This window comes from Rhinolophus ferrumequinum, chromosome 7 (genome assembly GCF_004115265.2).
Source record: "Rhinolophus ferrumequinum isolate MPI-CBG mRhiFer1 chromosome 7, mRhiFer1_v1.p, whole genome shotgun sequence".
NCBI classification, from domain to species: Eukaryota; Metazoa; Chordata; class Mammalia; order Chiroptera; family Rhinolophidae; genus Rhinolophus; species Rhinolophus ferrumequinum.
In genome coordinates this window covers 53,846,998-53,868,035 of record NC_046290.1, presented here as the reverse complement: position 1 = coordinate 53,868,035, position 21,038 = coordinate 53,846,998, and the positions used below count along the sequence as shown (strand labels likewise).

Below are 21,038 nucleotides of genomic sequence, written 5' to 3'. Positions count from 1 at the left end.
ATGATAAGCTAAGAAGAGAAGCCTAGAATACATCCTGTCTTCATGGTCCTCAGAAGGAATCAACCCTACTGACATCTTAATTTCAGACTTCTAGCCTTTAGAACAATGAGACAGTATGTTTCTGTTGTTTAAGCCACCCAGTTTGTGATACTTTTTATGGCAGTTCTAGCAAACTAATACATACATGTAATTTTACGTAAAATTGCAAAAGACTCCAAGATGCTTTAAGACTAAACATGCTTTAAGAACCAGAGGTTAATCCCAGGCAAGAAAAAGTTAAAGGACTTCATCAAACCTGTATTACAAGAAATTACAAGCCCCTTGAAGAGACTTCTTTAAGAAGAAGAAGGAAAAAGAAGAGCATAAATATGAATAATAAAATGGCAATTACACCTACCTATCAATAAACACTTTAAATGTAAATGGATTAAATGCTCCAATAAAAAGACAAAGTGGCTGAATAGATAAGAGAACAAGACCTATACATCTTCTGTCTACAAGAGACCCATTTCAGATCCAATGACACACACAGACTGAAAGTAAGTAGATGGAAAAAGATATTTCATGAAAGTGGAAATAAAACAATTTAAAAAAACTGGAGTAGTAATACTTAAACCAGAACAAATAGAATTTAAAACAAAGGCTACAACAAAAGACAAAGAAGGACATTACACAATGATAAAGGGATGACTCCAAAAGAAGGATATAACCTTTGTAAACATTTACACACCCAACATAGGAACACCTAAATATATAAATCAAAAAGTGCTGGGTATAAAGAGAGAAATTGACAATAATACAGTAATTACAGTGGATTTTCACACGACACTGACATCAATTCATACATCATCCAGACAGAAAATCAACAAGTAAAGAGTGACCTTAAGTGACACACTGGACCAGATGGATTTCATTGATATTTTTAGAGTATTTCACCCAAAATCAGCAGAATATGCATTCTTTTCAAGTACACATGGAACATTTCCCAAGATAGACCACAAGTTAGGCCACAAAACAAGTCTCAATAAATTTAAGATTTTCGCTGTGACGTTTGCCTATAGTCAAATTATATTTCCACACTGCTGACTGCGGTGTTTGACTTTACCCCACGAGTTCAGTGTTCCAGAAAGGAAGTTTAGGAAAGCAGATGTACATTTTACTATATTTTTCTGTTTTTCAAGGATGAATAACAATAGAAAATTTTTATACTTTAAAGTTATCACTTATTTTAATAAAATGTAGCACCTAAACTGTATTTACTTAAAAAGAGAAATAGTATGATTATTTTCTGTGGATTTTTAACACATTTTAGAGGATAAACTTCAAATCAATTAACACAGTGAAAAGGTTAAGAAGACTGAAATCATTTCAAGCATCTTCTCCAACCACGATGGTATGAAACTAGAAATCAATTACAAGAAAAATACTGAAAAACACACAAGCACATGGAGGCTAAGCAACATGCAAATAAACAATGAATGGGATAACAAGATCGAGGAAGAAATTGAAAGCTACCTTGAGACAAACGAAAATGAAAACACAATGACCCAAACTCTATGGCACACAGTAAAAGCATCCCTAAGAGGAAAATTTATAGCAATACAGGCCTACTTTAACAATCAAGAAAAATCTCACATAAACAATCTAACCTTATATCTAAAGGACCCAGAAAAAGAACAATAAATAAAGCCCAAAGGGAGTAAAAGGAAGAAAATAGAGTAGAAATAAACAAAATAGAGTTTAAAACATCAATACAAAAGATCAATGACACGAAGAGCTGGTTCTTTGAAAAGATAAACAAAATTAATAAACCTCTAACCAGATTCATCAAGAAAAAAAGAAAGAGGACCCAAATAAATAAAATCAGAAATGAAAGAGGAGAAGTGACAACTGACACCACAGAAATACAAAGGATTATAAGAAAAAACTACAAATAATTACATGCCAACAAACTGGACAATCTGGAAGAAATGGATGAAGTCTTAGAAACATACAATCTCCTAGGACTGAGTCAAGAAGAAACAGAAAATCTGAACAGACCAGTAAGTACTAAAGAAATCAAACCAGAAATCAAAAAACTCCCAACAGACAAGTCCTGCACCAGATAGCTTCACAAGTAAATTTTACCAAAGATTCAAAAAATAACTAACACCTATTCTTCTCTAACTATTCCAAAAAATTCAAGAGAGGGGAGGCTCCCAAGTTCATTCCACAAGGCCAACATTATCCTGATTCCAAAATCAAAGACTGTACAGAAAAAGAAAATTATAGGCCAATATACCTGAAGAACATAAATGCAAAAATCCTGAAATAATGTATTAACAAGCCAAATTCAGCAATACATTAAAAAGATCATATACCATAATCAAGTGGGATTTATTCCTGGGATGCACGGTTGATTTGATATCTGCGATTAACATGATACACCACAGAAACAAAATGAAGGGTAAAAATCATATGATCATATCAATAGAAGCAAAAAAGCATTTGAGAAAACCCAGCATCCAGTTATGATAAAAACTCTGAGCAAAGTAGGAACAGAGGGAACATACCTCAACATAATAAAGGCCATATAGGACAAACCCTAATATCATACTCAAGGAGGACAAGCTAAAAGCATTTTCCTTAACATGAGGAGCAAGACAAGGATGCCCTCTTTTACCACTTTTATTCAGCATAGCATTGAAAGTCCTAACCATAGCAATTACATACGAAAAGGAAATAAAAGATATCCAAATTGGAAATGAAGAAGTAAAACTGTAATCATTTTCAGATGGCATGATACTAACATATAGAGAGAACCCTAAAGATTCTACCAAAAAACAGTTAGAGCTGATTAATGGAATTCAGTAAAGTAGCACGACGTAAAATTAATATTCAGAAATCAGTAGCCTTTTCATACACCAAAAACAAACTACCAGAAAGAGAAATTAAGAAAAAAATCCCATTTTACAATTGCAAAAAAAAAAAAAAAAAAAAAAACAAAAAAAACCTAGGGATAAATTTAACTAAGGAGTTAAAAGACCATTACTTGGAAAATTATAAGATATTGAAGAAGATACAAATAAGTGGAAGCATATACCATGCTCATGGATAGGAAGAATTAACATTAAAATGTCCACACTACCCAAAGCCATCTACAGATTCAATGCAATCCCAATCAAAATACCAATGGCATTTTTCACAGAACTAGAACAAGTCTTAAAATTTATATGGAACCATAAAAGACCCCAAATAGCCACGGCAATCTTGAGAAAAGAGAACAAAATTGGAGGTGTCACACTGCCTGATATAAAACAAGACTATAGTGATCAAAACAGTATGGTACCGGCATAAAAACAGACACACATCAATGGAACAGAACAGAGAGTCCAGAAATAAAGCCACCCTATATGCTCAATTAATCTATGACAAAGGAGGCAAGAGTATACAATGGGGTAAAGACAGTCTAATCAATGAATGGTGTTGGGGAAACTAGACACATACATGAAAAAAAGAAAAGAAAAGAAATGAAAGCAGACCACTTTCTTGCACCACATAGAAGAATAAACTGAAAATGGATAAAAGACTTAAGTGTAAGACCTGAAACCATAAAACTCCTAGAAGAAAACAAACAGTAAATTCTTTGACATTGCCCTAAAGAATACTTTTTGGGATATATCTCCTCGGGCAAGGGAAACAAAAGAAAAACAGATAAATGGTACTACATCAAATGAAAAGTCTTTGCATAGCAAAGGAAACCATCAACAAAATTAAAAGACATCCTACCAAACGGAAGAAGATATTCACCAATGACACATCCAATAAGGGGTTAATATCCAACATTTACAAGGATTCATAAAATTTACACACAAGAGACAAACAATCCTATTTAAAAAATGGGCAGAGGACCTAAATAGACATTTCTCCAAAGAGGACACATACAGTTGGCCAACAGACATATAAAAAGATGTTCAACATCACTAATCGTCAGGGAATGCAAATTAAAACCACAATGAGGTATCACCTCACTCCTGTCATAATGGCTATCATCAGTAAGTCAACAAACAACAAGTGCTGGTGAGGATGTAGAGAAAAGGAAGCCCTCGTGCACTATTGGTGGGACTGTAAATTGGCGCAGGTACTACAGAAAACAGTATAGAGGTTACTCAAAAAATTAAAAATAGAACCACCATATGACCTGGCAATCCCACTTTTGGATACTTATCCAAAGAAATCCAAAACACTAATTCAAAAAGACATAAATGCACCCCGATTATCACTGCAGCATTGCTTACAATAGTCAAGATACAGAAGCAACATTGCCCAAAAATAGACGAATGTGGTACATATATACAGTGGAATATTACTGTATATATAGAAGAGGCGGTACATATATACAGTGGAATATTACTCGGCCATAAAAAAGAATGAAATCTTACCATTTGTGACAACATAGAGGGTATTATGCTAAGTGAAATAAGTCAGACAAAGACAAATACCATATGATTTCACTTATATGTGGACTATAAAAAAAAACAAAATAAATGAATAAAACAGAAACAAACTCAGAAAGAAGAGAACAAATTGATGGTTTCCAGTGGGGACAGGTTTGGAAGGCTGGGTGGAAAAGTTAAAAGGATTAAGAAGTACAAATTAGCAGTTATAATATAGTCACAGGGATGTAAAGTACACCATAGGGAATATAGTCAATAATATTATAATAACTCTATCTAGTGCCAGGTAGGTACTAGAGTTATTGGTGGATCACTTTGGAAGTTACATGAATGTCTAACCTCTATGTTATACACCTGAAACTAATATAAAAAAATATTGAATGTCAACTGTAATTGAAAAAATAAGAAACACTGACAAGAGAAACAATGAGAAACTATTTTAGGACGTGCTTTAATCTCAAAATGAAGGCACCAATGATGTTTTCTGACTTCATGTAAAGATCGTAAGCAGTTCATGATTTGTAATTGAAAAGGAAAGAAAAAAAGATGGTGATTTCTTTCCTTGGTGAATCCAAAAATCCCTCTTTAAAACAAATGCTCTAAACTATGCTAAGTGAAATAAGTCAGAGAGAAAAAGTCGAGAACCATATGACTTCACTCATAGATGGGATATAAAACTGAAGGCAACAAAGGAACAAGAGAAACAAATAAACAAAAACTCATAGATACGGACAACAGTTTAGTGGTTATAGAAGGGAAAGGGAAAGAGGGTCGTAGAAAAGGGTAAAGGGCATTAAATATATGGTGATGGAAGGAGAATAGACTCTGGGTGGTGAATATATAATGTAATATATAGAAGATGTATTATAGGATTGTACACTTGAAACCTATGTAGTTTTGTTGACCATTGTTACCTCAATAAGTTTTAATTAAAAAAATGCTCTAAAAGTGTTTAATTACTTTACCTATTAAGAACAGTATTCCACGTGTCCACCTCCAGATGTGAAATTATAATATGATCCCTGTTTTGCTTACAGACAATATAAACCTAAGTGCTAAGTGCAAGGCTGGCTTTAAATTTAAGATTCAAAGACACAGTTTTTTAGGTTTCAGAAATGTAACTTCTCTAAATAACCAAATATTCTTTCTCTTGGAATAATAAAAGGATAATAATTTTAATGTGGGAAACTGTGAACAAAATACAATTGAATAGAACTATAGTATTTTTAGTAGGATAGCAAGATGCTGCAGAGGTTAGGTGAATTTGGGCCATGACCCACGAGTATTCAACTGCCTAAGTACCCAGGGGTCCTCATTACAAATGAGTTGCTCCTGTAAAGCTGGCACTAAGGGGAGGGAATTTCAGGACTCTGGGAAACATCGGAATTCCACAGAGTACGGCATAGGAAAAAGCAACTGGAAACAAAAGAGAACCGTAACATAAGATTTATCCTGAGCCTTTTACTGGGGAAATGGGCCTGCAGAGAAGAATTTGGTTTACCCAAATAAATAAGGCTTGGATTTTTAACATACACATATGGGAGTATTAACTATCCAGAAACCCAGCAAAGGCGGCAGATAGATCATAGAAACCGATGTTTCCTGGCAGTGTGAGCTCTGTAACTTGAGCAGTGATGTCCACACTAGGTGCCACATTGGAATGCATGACCCCCAGCACCGTCCTTCACAGAAGCCAGTCAGTACACAGCCTGCGCCGCAGTGCTGCCTCCAGTGAGGAAAGCAGGGATTCTGGGCACCCAGCAAAGAGAAAGAAATGACCATCCTTTATCTTTTCTTTTTTTTGTTCAGCTTGGCTGGGCATATAATGTGGCGTCTATCAGGACAAAAATCACAGCCGATGCCTGTGTTTCTGCCTAAGAGCGAGCGTCCTAACCTATTGTCCCAGCTCCCCACTCCCTTTCACTGACATTCACTGCACATCTCGACTCACTGCGTCCTTTTCTTTGTCTGTTGCCACAGGTCTTCTGAAGCTGCTCTTAATAAAGTCAGCAACAAATGTTTCTACTTGCTAAAACCAGGGATTTCACCCAGAAAACCTAATGAAAGGAGCAGCTCCTCTGTGCACCAGCCACTGAGCAAGGCACAGATTTTTTAGGCCTTTTCGGCCTCATAACATTGGGTATTGCTCCCACCTTCTAAGGAATCTTCTGGACTTCAGTGCTACTGCTCTCAGGCTTCTTCAAACTCAGTTTCAGCTGCCTTCATTGACTCTTCTTTCTGCTCTACCCCTTAGGTATTAACCTTCCCCCGAGGGGAGGTTCTTAGCCCTCTTCTTCATCACCCTCGAGCCCTCCTCTGCTCCCATCTCCTCAGCCAACCCCTCTATGCAGATGGAGTTCCAGATCTAATTCTTATATCTAATTGACTTCTGGACATCTCCACCTGATATCAAATTGATCACATCCTAAAGGATTTCCTGCAAAAGCATGTTCCCTTTTGGTAGTCCTTATCTCGGTCAACGGCGTCTTTATGGCATCCTCCCTCCCACTCATCTGCCATGGGGGATCATGTAGCAGATCCTCTCGATTCTTCCTCATCAGACACGTGGCTTCCTCTTCCATACCTCTACTTCAACTCGGGTGCTTAGAGTCTCTCATCTGAATTTGCCCCACAGCTTCCTACCTCCCTGCATTCAGCCTCTAGCTGTTCCAGTTCATCCAACCACCAGCATTATCTTTCTGCAACACATTTGATTGTGTCACTCCCTACCTCAAAGTGGATCCTAGCTTAGCAGAGTAAGACACGACCTTCCAAATCTACTGTATCAGCCTCATCTCCCAACAATTACCCAAACCCACCACATTATTTCTTATTTCCAGGCATGTGTGTAAGTGTATGTTGATTCTGCTGCTAAAACAGCTTCTTTTGTCCTATCATACCATCTGGAAAATTCCTATTCTTCCTTTAGGAGCCAGCTCAATCATCCCTGGCAGGCAATCAGTGTTCGTTGAGTGAATGAATGAATGTAGACCTGCTCTACTCTCTCATGCAAAATGAGACTCTCCCTACATCTTATCTAGAGACACTCTGTTCATATTTCTATCCCATTTGTCAACATTTGTATTGTTGCTGTTCATTGTATCAGATCAGGCCAGGAACAGCCACATGTAGCTCATGCTCTACTCTTCCTCACGCTCTCCCATGGCAGACATCACTCCCAGTCCTCTTGCCCACTGAGCCCAGATACAGGCTCAGAATCCTTCTCAACACAGCACTTCAGACAGCCACTTTCAGCAGACTACGAACAGCTTGCATGCAATTTGAAGTTTGTTTGACATCCCCTGAAGTAAACTCTGAGTTTTTTCAACAATGAGTTCAGTGGGCTGCCGAGTATAACCACTCAGTTGCCAAAATGAATGACAAATGGGTTTTTCTTTTTAATTTTTAAGTTTTGGGGTTTTTCATAATACTAAATAAAATATTGGTAATAAAAAAACAAACAAACAAACAAACAAAAAAACACCACAGAGCCAGAGGTTAACAACTGGCTTTGAGACAGAACAAATTAAATAGCATTTATCTAGTGTTTTCTGTCACCCATTAATTATATCAACTAACATTTGTCCAAAGTCCATTCTCAGACCAGTCATCTGATCAAAAAATGGTAAAAATATCATTTTTAAACTATTCTCAGAATTCCTGCAAGTCACTGCATGTTCTGAAATTTGACATCATTCTCATGGGTACATAAGACACTTTGAGAATATAGCCTTGATTATAGAATCCTCTCCCCACATTTAGTACATGTTCTCTTACAACAGGGACATACAGAGACTGTCCTGGAAAAATATTTGTTTTCTTTAGATATTTCTTCTTTTCTCACCTCATTTATATACAAGTTGAAGTAATCTAAAGAAAGATTTCTTACATGAATCCCATGGAATAATAACATCGATTGAAAAAGTTCCTAAGGTCTTATAATTTTGAGCAAGATTTCACAGTACATTCCACCCTTTATCACTATGCACTTTACCACTTTTATGACTCTGAGAAGTTACACAGGAAAGGGAAAAAATCTGTTTAAATTAAATAAGTGACCACATAATTTTTCCCATATATGTATTACCCATTAAAACAGCACGTAGATGACTACATATGTCAAGCCACCATACTCTGTAAAATCATACTCAAATGCTTGTAGCAAGATGGTACAAAGGTAGCCAAACAATAGGCTAACCTCAGGTTAGTACATCTATTGGTCCAACCGACTTACCCACAGCTGCCAAGATCATTACTTCCACCAACACTACTACCCAATGAGGGAAGGTATCACGCCCCACTGCTAACTGAGTGAGCTCTATTTGGTCCAGGCATACCAGTTGCCAGTCCTCACGGCCTCTCAGGTCCTGACATAATTTCCATACTGACCAAGCTCAGGGAATAAGGAGTAGGGGGACAGCAATGGGACAGCCCTAGTTAAGAACTCCATAGATTTCCAGTTCTTTTACCTGAATTTCAGCAATGCTTCAAGCATAAACGCTTCTCCTATTGTTGTTCGCCTTTTGTCAATTTCCAGCATGTTGAAAAGAGTGTTTATGTCGATTATAGATTTATAGTTACTTTGGGGAAGAAGATTTTCCAGCCTTCTCATTCATCCATAGCCAGAGACAAATATTCTTAACAGAATTTCTTTTAGTCTCTCCAATAACACAGCAAAGATGTTGAATAATTGCTTAAGAGATCATATCAGTTATAGTTAAACGGTGAGGTACAGAGAAATTATCATAGATTTGCTCACAACTACTAGTACATTTGAGAGTTCTCAGGTAAATAAGTATTAAGTTAAAATCTGAAGCAATTAATATACAAAGGGAATGAGATGAGTCAGATTAAGAAAGACAAACACTGTATACTATCCTTTACATGTGGAATCAAAAAAAGCCAAATTTATAAAAACAAAGAGTACAACGGTGGGTACCAGAGGTTGGGGGACGGTGGTGGAATGGGGGAGATGCAACTAGTAGATAAATAGTCCTGGAGATCTAGTGTGCGGTATAGTGATTAGAGTCAACAATACTATATTATAAACTTCCAAGTTGCTAAGAGATTACAAATTAATTATTCTCACCACAAAAAATAAATGATAAATATGTGACATGATATAGATGTTAGCTAACTCTATGGTGCAAATCACACTGCAATATATAAATATATTATATCAACACGTTGTACACCTTAAACTTCTACAATGTTATATGTCAATTATATCTCAATAAAAAAAATACAGAGGGATGCCCTTAACAGAAATATGTACATTCTGGAATTTTCTCCACAAGCTATATATCATGAGGTCTTATTTGTTCAATATGATGATGTTGAATATCTTTCTGGAGAATTTATAAACAAATAGGATCTTTCTTTTCTGGAGAAAAAATACTCTCATCATTCTATTGCATCAATGGCAATTTCCTCAGGGTTAGGAATTTTGCAAGGATTTTTACACTATCTCAAAAGAGATGTGCAAATGTGGTTAATTTTTTATTATAAAAGGCAAGTACTTTCTCATTCTTTTCTCCTGAGTGACTAACAGTAATATACTTAACCATTCTAGGCCTCTGTTCCCTCATCTGAAAACTAATGGATTTGAACTAGATGCACGCTCTAGAACTATATAAGATCTAGATTTCTTAAGTATATAATGCCATTCCTTAGCAACACTGGTTATGGAGAAGAAAAGCTCACAATTGCTAGTAAATACATTCAAATTGCTTTTCTAGTTTTGTGATAGGTTTTATCAAACCAAGCTCTTTATTTAGAATTTATAAATAAATGTGTCTATGATAAAAGCTGGATAAGATTAAGGGCAGAATCTGTGATTGTAAAGCTGAACTTCTGAGTAATCTCTTTGGCAGTACATGTTGTTATCCCCTCTGTGAGGAGACATTCACTGTTGGAAGCAACAAGCTCTTTGATACATAGAAATTTTGGATTCTGTTCTATTTTTAAAAGCTACTATATCAGTATTCATCAACTGTTTGACATAGCCATTCATTTATTTTCAAAAAGGCTATTCTGTAATCACACTTCCTTTCAGGAAGCCTACCAACTAAGTAGAAGCCTAAATTATTGATAGCAGTTATACAGAAACCTTCCTGTTAGTTAATAAGCAAGACTAATTAAACTAATATGCTAAATCTCAGACTAATAATTATGCAGAAAAGTGGCAAGAAAGCTTATTTGATTTGTTTTTAGTGGTTGTGCACCTTTAATATGAAGTTAACAAGGGTAAAACATTCTACAGTAAGTATTTTTCTTATTTGTAGTTTTAGGAAGGTTGATTTCATTGGTCCCTAATTGTGAGAAATATTGTCAACTTCTACTAATAGAAATAATTACAATTCAAAAATATTGTTTATTTAAGTAATTAAAAGTAATTATGAGGCACTAAAATAATTCCTCTTGTGACGGGTTTAGCAGTCAATTAGGAATTCAAAATGCTTCACAAGAAAGATCCTATTTCTCTCACATAAACCCAATTTTTCCACTAAATATTCACATGCATTTTGAACTATGTTAAGAATAAGAAATATTTTGTAATAATCGCTAAAATTCTTGGAATATTCATATATATTTAAAAATCATTTTCACATACTCTCACATACTGTTAGTACAATTTCAATATGGTTATGAAAAAATACAAAAAATGCATTAAAAAAACCGTAATTTTTTTTTTTTAGGTTATATCATATATTACTGGGACAAATGTCAGGCCACTTTCATGCACTGCTGGTAGTTTTGACACTCAGATGCTTATTATTATATCTCTATACATTACGGTTAGGTTCTGTTATTCAGGGGACCTAGCTCAACTTGAAGATTCTCCGCAGCCATGGACATCAGATGTTACCTTGATTTGTATACAAAGAAACAGAGGGTTTCCTGCAGAGAAGGTTGTTTTATGATATCTATAATAACCTAATAGGTTTCCACCGAATTAAAAAACAAAAAATACTTTAGAGGTAGGAGGAGTCCAGACTAACTAGGAAATCCTTAAAGCCATAAGGAGTTAATACCAATCAGATGAGAGTGAAAGTAAAACATCCTCCTTTGCAATGGAGGTATTGAGCTATACATAGAGACCTTAGCAACCATCTTATTTTTCATAATCTTAATCTGAAAAAAGGTGAAATACCTGTGATCTTAGTATGCAGTCATAGATAAAGAAATAAAATCTGTAATACCAGTGCTACCTATCTAGAAATTCTGGAACTTTAGCCATAGAGGAAGTACATCTTGCTACAGAAAAATATAAAATGTAGTTCTGGGGTGGTATAGACTGTGATGTTTAAATTTCAAAATACTTCATAGATATCCTTTTAGCTAATAAACTGTTAATGAATATTTTAGAGGTTTTTTCATACTTTATGGTGTAGTTCATAGGAGCATGATGTAGTTTATTAGATTGGGCTACTTGTCATTAGTTATTTCCTCAACAATTCTAATGATAGGAAGGATATTTTAAGCTTTGGAGAAAAAAGTAATAAAACAGATTGCTTATTCATAAAACCTACAACATCTCTACCGTACTTCTGGATATATGCATAAAACTAAACAGACCTTTTTCTTGAATGAATTATGTAGAATTACTAAACGATCTCGGTCTTACTAGAACCTATTTTATCATGCAGGAATGGGGTAATCATGTGAACAACTCAAGAAGAAATTTGGTGATTTTAATAATTAATGATGAAAATACATTTACATGATAAAAATTACTACCAACGTCCACATTTAGCCACTTAAAGAAATCGCTGTCTGAAAGATAAATGTATTCAATCTCATGTATTTCCTTTCCTCTTGTTTTTAGAGTAGGGAAAGCACACATGAACATGAGCCTTCAATATCTAAAATAAATTCACATATTTACTTGTAATCTGAGAATAAGTATTTAATGTCAAGATGGCAGAATAAGTTCAGAAAAAAACTGTCACTGCTCGGCTTCAAACACATAGTAATTACATGTAAAATACCAAAAGACAAAACTGTGATTAAAAAAAAATTGTCTGAGAATATATTTTTTCTCTGTAAAAGAATGAATTATGGAATCTGGTTAATTATAAGGAGGTTCACTTTGTTGTTTAACATATACATTTTCCTTCAGATCTATGGAATCTAGTTCTGAATTCAATATCAAGCATTTTAGATCTTAAGCTCTTTTTCTTTTTTTTTTTTTTAGCAAACTTCAGCTTTCCATATATTTATTACCAAAGCAGAAGGAAAAGGATAGTTAAAACTTACAATAAAATGCTCTTAATTCTTGACATCAAAAACTTGCCCAAAGCAAGCTAAATGCATTAAAAAAAAAAAAAAAAACAAAACAGGAATGAGAGACTGATGCATCAAATATGTAGTGAACCAGATATATGAGTTAAAGAAAATATGCTGTGTAAAATATAGAAAAAATATGCAAGGAACTAAACATTTTGAAGTGAAGAGAAATTCTGCCAAATTTAAAATAGTACAATTATAGCTTAAAGATCTGCTTAAAAAAGAATGAATATATAAAGGACCCCATTCTCCTATACCCAAATTAAACCATACATTTTCCCTTCAACAATAATTTTCATCTATTTCAAAGTTTGGTGAGATGCTGTGAATAAGGAACAAAATCAAAGGCCATTGTATTCAATAAAAATTCTAAATGTTTAAATTGGAAAGAGTACAGATTCTGTTTCTTTGTGCACTTTCCATTATATTTTATTATTAAAGAATGATTTCATTTTAAATGGGTCACTAATGTAAAATAAGCATAGCCTCCAAATGAAGAGAAATTTAACTCTGATGTACAAAAGAAAGGGTGTGTGATTGTGTGATACAATTCAAATCTAATTAGAATCAGATTAATCAAACAACTAATTTAATCAACATCAGTAAGCTTCCATGGCTGCGATTAGATACCTTCTTGTGTCTTTGTCCATTTATTCTACCTTCTTTCCTATCATTACGGAAAGTGCCCATGCTCCTAGCTAAATGAATCCTGCCACTAGTCCATTTGATCCCATCTTCTCTTATCTACTTAGAGGCAGAATTACTGGAATCCTTACCTGTCTACTGCCTGGACACTTTTTCCCTTCTTTCCTTATTTACTCCCAACAGTATGCAAACTTGATATTATTTCTTATCTAAGGAAACAAAAAGAACCTCTAGATTCCACTTCCCCCTCCAGCCTACTACCCCAGGTCTTTCCTTTTCCTCACAGTAAAACTTGTTAAAAAGTGTGGCTTAGGGGGCAGCCGGATGGCTCCGTCAGTTAGAGTGCAAGCTCTCAACAACAAGGTTGCCAGTTCTATCCCCGCATGGGATGTGGGCTGTGCCCCTGCAACTAAAGACTGAAAATGGCGACTGGACTTGGAGCTGAGCTGCGCCTTCCACAACTAGATTGAAGGACAACGACTTGGAGCTGATGGGCCCTGGAGAAACACACTGTACCCCAATATTCCCCCCAAAAAATTTTTTTAAAAAAAGTGTGGCTTCGATTTCTCTCTCTCTCCAATTCTTCCTCTGGTTCCTTTTGAATCTCCTTTTCTCTTCTATTCCCTCCAATTGCATTGAATATGTGTGATAAGATTCCCAGTGACATTTGAGTTGCTAAATCCCTTAGTCCTCAAACCTCATCTTCCTTGCCTAATTTGCAGCATTCAGCTTAGCTGATCGCTGTCTTATCCTTGAAATACTTTCTTGACTTGGCCTCCAGGATACCCCACTTCCAGTATTTGCTGGCTACTCCTGGCTGCTCCTTCTCAGCATTCTTTGCTGGTATCCTCACCTTCCTCACCTCTACACATTCACGTGCAGTGAGGCACAGTCCTTGGATCACTGCTCTTTTCTCCCTTCTCTAACACCACTGATATTTCAGCCAGTTTTAAATACCATCTTTACTTATATGTATCTTCAAAAAGTAGTCCTCCCCTAAACTCCAAACTTGTATATTCAACCTCCTATTCAATATCTCAGAATTAATGTTTCTAAAACAGAGTTCTTAATCCTTCTCTTGCAGTCTCCCCCATCTAGGTAAGTCAACTCTGTGCCTTCAGTATTTCAGTCCAACAAACTGAACCATCATTGCTGTCTGCATTTCTTTCATGACCCAGACCCACTTCATCAGCAAATCCTGCTGCCTCTAAACATATCTGGAATCTGCCCATTATCACCTGCTGCTATCACTCTGGTCTAAGCTATTCATCCTTCATTTATTATTGAACTAGCTTTCCATTTGCTGCATCTTCTCCTGTGCTTATCATCCTATAGTCTATTCTCAGCACAACAGCCAGATCAATCCTATTAAAACTGAAAACCCTATTCGTAAATATATAAGTAACCCTATGTTCACTGCAGCATTATTCACAACAGCCAAGATGTGGAAACAACCTAAGTTGTTTCCTTCTACAGATGATTGGATAAAGATGTGGTGCATGTATACAATGGAATACTACTCGGCAATAAAATATGATGAAACACTGCCATTTATGACAACATAGATGGATCCTGAGAATATCATGCTAAGTGAAATAAGTCAGATGGAAAAGGATAAGAACCATATGGTTTCACTCATATGTGGGATATGAAACAGAAAGCAACAAACGAACAAACAAAACTCATAGACACAGACAACAGAACAGTGGTTACCAGAGGGGAAGTGAAAGTGAGGCGGGGAAGAGGATGAAGAGGAGGTCAGATGTATGGTAACAGAGGGAGACTAGACTTTGGGTGGTGAATACATGATGCAATCAATATACAGATGATGTATTAGAGTATTGTTTACCCGAAACTTACACCATGTTATTAGCCAATGTTACCCCAATATGCTTAATTAAATTAAAAATAAACAAGTCAGATCATGTCACTTGACTTTTAAAACCCTATAAAAGTTTCTAACATAATCAAAGTAAGAGTTTAAATGATGATTACAAAACCCTATCCATCATCTGGCCTGTCACTCATCCCATCTCCCAATTCTCCCTATCTTTGCCCTTTATTCATACTGCCCTCCGTAGTATTGCTGGGACACATCAGGAGGCAAGCTCTCCCCGTTAGGGCGTTTGTAGGAAACGCTTCTTCAGCATGGCATGCTCTCCCCGCAGACAGACTTACCACCTTTTCACTAAGGCCTTTCCTGGTGCCCTGGCTCAAATTGCAACCCTCGTCCTATTCCCACCCTGACATTTCCTATCATCTCGCCCTGGTTTATTTTTCTCTTTAGCATTTAACATATTTTACATCAAATGTATTCATCTTGCTATTGTCTGACTAGAATTTAAACTCCATGAAAGCAGAATTTTTTGTGCTTTCCTCTCTACCGTGCAGAAAAGTTTCTGGTACATAACAGACACTCAAAAATACAACTGCTAAAGAAAGGAATCAAACATCAATTCTGAGAATACTGGGCTTATGTCATAACTATCTAAGTATAAGCTGAGTTCAGGAGCTTCTGTCTCTAGGAGATCTATAAAACTCTAGAAAAAATAATCCATGGGTTTAAAAACCTGCTGGATACTTGATCTGAGGTACCGAGAAAGGTTCAGATACTTTAAACTGCGATTTCTCCTTCTCTTCTCCTCTATGCCATCTTACCCTATCACAATGCCTGTTCTGAACAGAGAGACAAGGCCTCCACCTCAGGGTAATCTAAAGCACCCTGTTCCATTACCCCACCTATAGCTCTAGCTAGATAAGAGCTCAAATGTTAAAGGCAGCCAGCTTTGAGCTGGAGAGATTTAGCATGAAGGCATACCCTGCTTATTGCTGATGCATCCTTCTTTAACAAGCAACAGTATACCTTGGTTTGTGTGTACCTGTGCCTGCTTGCTCGTTTTGTTGTTGCTAATGAATTGCTGCATTTTACAATAAATGTTCATTTTTAACATTAAGTGTTTGAGGTTTTACACTAAAAACTCTTAAGAATTTTTTGTGGAAAAATTTTTCGTAAGATTTTCCATTATGGGATATCAACATTAGAGTAATAAGCCCAAGTGAGGAAATAAATGTATTTTACCTGGAGCTGACCCAGAAGGACCCGGCAGGTTTTCACCTTCTTCATCAGTACTTGCATTGTAGATTGCGTCTCTGGCAGCAGTCATTTCAGAACATGTCGTTTCTCTAGAAACAGAGAAAGGTAGAATTATAAATTATCAACTCACCCCTGGCTAGGTATCAAATTCACCAGTAAGTAATTATAGAAAACATCCCTGGAAAAACATAATTAAACAAACATATATTGAAATATATATGATTCAGATGAAAGCACTTCAAAGACTGTTAACTCTCTTAAGAACAAGTTTCCCTTTTACTTAATCTAAATGTGCTTGAGTGCTCACTGTAATTAATTCTTCAATCAGTTTCTTATCACTTATTATTCATCTATCAAAATATTATTTTTCCAAATTACCTTGAGTGGGTCACAGTGTTCAGTATTTTACTGATCTCAAAGCAATTCTGCATTCATTTCATTTGACCTGTTCTGAAAATTCTGAGACAAGTGTCTTTATTTTTATTATGAAGACACGCAAGTAAGGCACAGAGAGTTTGAAGGACTTTCCCAAAGTCACGTAGTAATAGATATCAATGGCAGACCAGCATTTGAACTAGGACCCTCTGACTCCAAATGATATATTCTTTATATTAATATCATGCCATTAGTATTAAGCCTATGTTTTCTCTCAGATTCAGGGCAACAGACCCTAACCTGTATCTGCAAATGCCAAAAATAATTATAATTGTCCAATCCATACTAGTAATTAGTCACCTACGATTCTCCCTTAAAAATCAAGTACACATCCACTCTCAGAACTACTTGCTTCTAAAATTAACCATTACTTAGACACCAAAATTACAAATGTGCGTTCAACGCTGTAGGTTTGCAGATAAAAGTTTGTCACTAACACATTTTTTAGCGATGTCTAAAAATTAAATAAATAACATTTAAATGAGCCTCATAACAGTTTCATGATTTAAGTATAGGCATGACAGCTGGGCAGACATAGAGAGATCATGTTGAGAATTCTCCAGTCCACTGCATCCAACCCCAGACCATCAAATGATCTCACACTACTAAAATGTTGGCACCTAACTTTCATTAAGTGTGGGATGGGAAGAAATTCCACTTAAATTTATGTGTCTGCCATCTCAAAACAGAAAAGCCAAAATACCTTTTATGTTCGATGTTCTTTTCTAGTTCTTGAAATTCACTTAACAATTTTTGTAAGCTTCTGATTTTTGCTTTTTTCTCATTCAGCACCAGAATAAACCGTTTGTAAAGATCAGTCTCCACAGTTTCCTTAGCACTCACACAGTTTTCAAACCTAAAATGTAAATAAACAAATAGATAAATAAACGATGCAGTTTTTCTCAGCATTAATATTATTCAATATAATACTGAAGACGATTTCAAGAAAATACAATTAAAAAACATTTTGTTACATGCTTTCATTGATTTAAAGTTTTATTTAGATAGACATGTACAGAACGTATTGTTTATTAATATTAGTAATTTAGGTACTGAGATAAAGATTAAAACTGGAAACTGATACCAAAAAAAATACTGTTAAAACATCTAAATGCCTAATGTAATAATTTATTCACATCTGGTTGATATCCAAAAGAATATTTTACGGGAGAAATTTCAAACAAGGCTAACTAAAGCCTATGTTTCCCATACTTTGTTAATATTACTATAATAGCAACAGTTATCCTGTTTTGTGATTAATTGATTTACCTGAATAGATTATAAAATGCTCCAGGGCAAGAATAATTTACCCAGTTGTATCTTATAACACAGCAACACACACACACACAAACACACACACACACACACACCACATACAATTCATGAAAGTATCCAACTTAAAATTTCTAAGAAATTAATGAAACAGCAAATGTGAAACACTATATATCTTCAATTTTTGATATATAAGAAAAAACAGAAAATTCTTTATCATTTCTAATTCTTTCTACAATGTTCAAATGAGCTAACAAGAGATGGTACTAATTTTGATGTCGCAGATATATATAAAAAAGCAAACTAGTAGAGTTGCATATACTTGATATGTACATACACACACATCATGAATAAACATATATTTAAAGATTCAAATATAAACGATTTCATGTTAAATATCCTTTTAAAATTAGTCTAAACTCTGCCTAGTTTTCTCTTTCCCATACTGTTTATTTATACTTCTGTTGTTCTATACAGGTATCCTAGTATTTTTATTATATATACTGTATATTTTTTTATATTTATATGTTATATATTTAATATATAAAACATATTTTTTCAGTGAAATAATTAGAAACAAAAATGTCAAAATGTGATACCTTTGATATATATGACCTTATGCTTTCAACAACATACCTATCTAGAGATGCAAAGAATTAGGCCTCTCATAAGATGAAAAGAAACATATGGCAATATATTTTCTGGGACCAATTACAGCACTCTTATAGCATAGTCATTGCCAAGGCTGTGAACTCATAAGGACAGAGAGTGTGTGTGTGTGTGTGTGCACGCACTATTGATTGCTTTATCCTTAATGCCTAACACAGTGTTCCTCATTCAACAGATGTTGAGTAGCTCTTTATGAGATATATGATAAATTGAGTTAATATGGGCATCTTATAAGGAAATGGGGAACCAGTGATTCTGAATATTATATTTTTCATGCCTTTAACAGCTATTCACCATTGTAACAGAAATATTTTCAACTTTTTCAGTTTCTAAAATAATTTGTGGTAAATATTAATATAACAGTACTCCTTTCATCAAGCATAGTTCTCTGAGCAAGAAGTACACCAAAAGGTGTGTGTGTTGGGGGGAAGATCCAAAGTTGAAGAGCTGCCAATATTGATGGCTTACTTTAAGCAGGGATGTGTCACTACATTTGTATTTCAGATGCAAGGTGTTAAGTAAATATTATTTCTCATTTTATTGTACTATTTTCTAATGTAACACAATAACTGAAAAAAAATGTTTTAAATGAATAGAACATACATGCCATTAAGATAGCTGAGTATTTAGTAATAAAATGCTTTAAACATATGCAAAGTAAAAATCAATTATAAAAATGTACACTAAAAATCTTGTACAATTTATTATCTACAGTTTTAGGAATAGTAACCAATTAGTAATTTATCTGACTTAAACGCATGTTTAATTTCTATAGACACACTTCAATAATTCTTTATTGAAAGAGTATGTGCACTTATCAAAATGAATTAAAAGTGAAAATAGGTATCAAAATGAAATATCATATATTTTGTCCAGAGAATATCGTTAACCCAAATAACTAGCGTCACATTGCCAAAGGCGACAACATTTCTGTGATAAGAGAGCAAACTCGGTAGAATGATGGCATCATGTAAGTTAAACTCGCTTGGTTTTAGCAAAGCTTTAGGATTTTGTTGCAACCAAACTTCAGAGGACCAAACTGGATAACATTTTCTAGACAAAGCTGGGGAGGAGAGGTTAGCTGGGACAGATTATTACTGTGAACAGGTTCAGGAAATAAATTTACTCTTAATTATTAATTTATCAACAAATTCAGAGAAAGCTATCCTTTTATGAACTATTCAGTAACTCAGAGGGTACCTACTATCTCCTATGCCCCATATTAAATGCCAGTCCTCCCTTATGGCATTATGATGTTACTATGCCTTCCATATTACTTGCCTCCTGCCAACCTTCCACCTCAAGGACTGGACAGGTATTAATAGGTGGGACCATTCAGTGGAGGAGAAATGCCGGATTCACTGCTAAATTCAGTGATACTAAAGGAGAACTCATACACAATCCAATCAGACCACACTAGCCCAAGGGTCACTTATTTCTAAGGCAAAGCTCACACCTGATGAAACCATAAATAATTTCAAACAGGGAAAGACTATATGATGCTTCATCCTTTCAACAGTGACTAGGACAACAGAACAATATGTTAAGTTTAATTAGTAATTTAGGACTGAGATATCTAGGAACTTGGACCAAAGGATAGTAATTTTTTAAAAAACATTAAAAGAATAAAAGCTCAATATGAAAAATGCTGAGTATTCAAAATAAAATATTTGAGTGAGAAAACAAAGAATCTAAGACTAACAAGTAAAAATAACAACAAAAATAAGAGCAGAAAGCAATTTCATGCAGAAATAACATTCAAAATAAAAGAACAGATTACATGATAACCCAAAATAAAACAATAGATACATAAATGTGAACATGTGGTATTGAGAAACAGTGAAGTAATCCTTATATTTACAATCAGCTCTGGCCAAATTTATATCCAGGTCAGGGTTGCACTGCAAAAGAAAATATTAATAGAGTTCAAAGGACAAAGAATGCTAAGAAGAACTGGCAAAAAAAAGCACTGGTAAAGAGACTTAATAAGCCTTAAGTACCAAGAAGATGGTAAACAGCTGTTCCTCATCCTTTCGGAGGACAGAACAAGAGGAAATGGCCTTCAACTACTGTACCATGAAGGACTCAGATTACCAATAGATGGAAGGAAGAATTTTCTGACTGTGGCTGTGCTTAAACACTGTAATGGGCTACCAAGGGGAGCCGAAGCTATCTCTTGAGGTCTTTAAAAATCGGAC

At 35.0% G+C, this 21,038-nt stretch overlaps 1 protein-coding gene across 2 annotated transcripts in view; it reads right to left on the bottom strand.

Annotated features, from left to right (window-relative positions):
- The window catches only part of XRCC4 (X-ray repair cross complementing 4), a 297,733-nt gene that overhangs the window by 173,135 nt on the left and 103,560 nt on the right, over positions 1-21,038 (bottom strand). For both annotated transcript variants that reach the window (XM_033110629.1, XM_033110627.1), the window contains exons 5-6: positions 17,603-17,755; positions 16,450-16,553 (exon numbers count right to left, since the gene is read on the bottom strand). In XM_033110629.1, the coding sequence (XP_032966520.1) occupies positions 16,450-16,553; positions 17,603-17,755 (257 nt within the window). The remainder of the gene's footprint in view (positions 1-16,449; positions 16,554-17,602; positions 17,756-21,038) is intronic.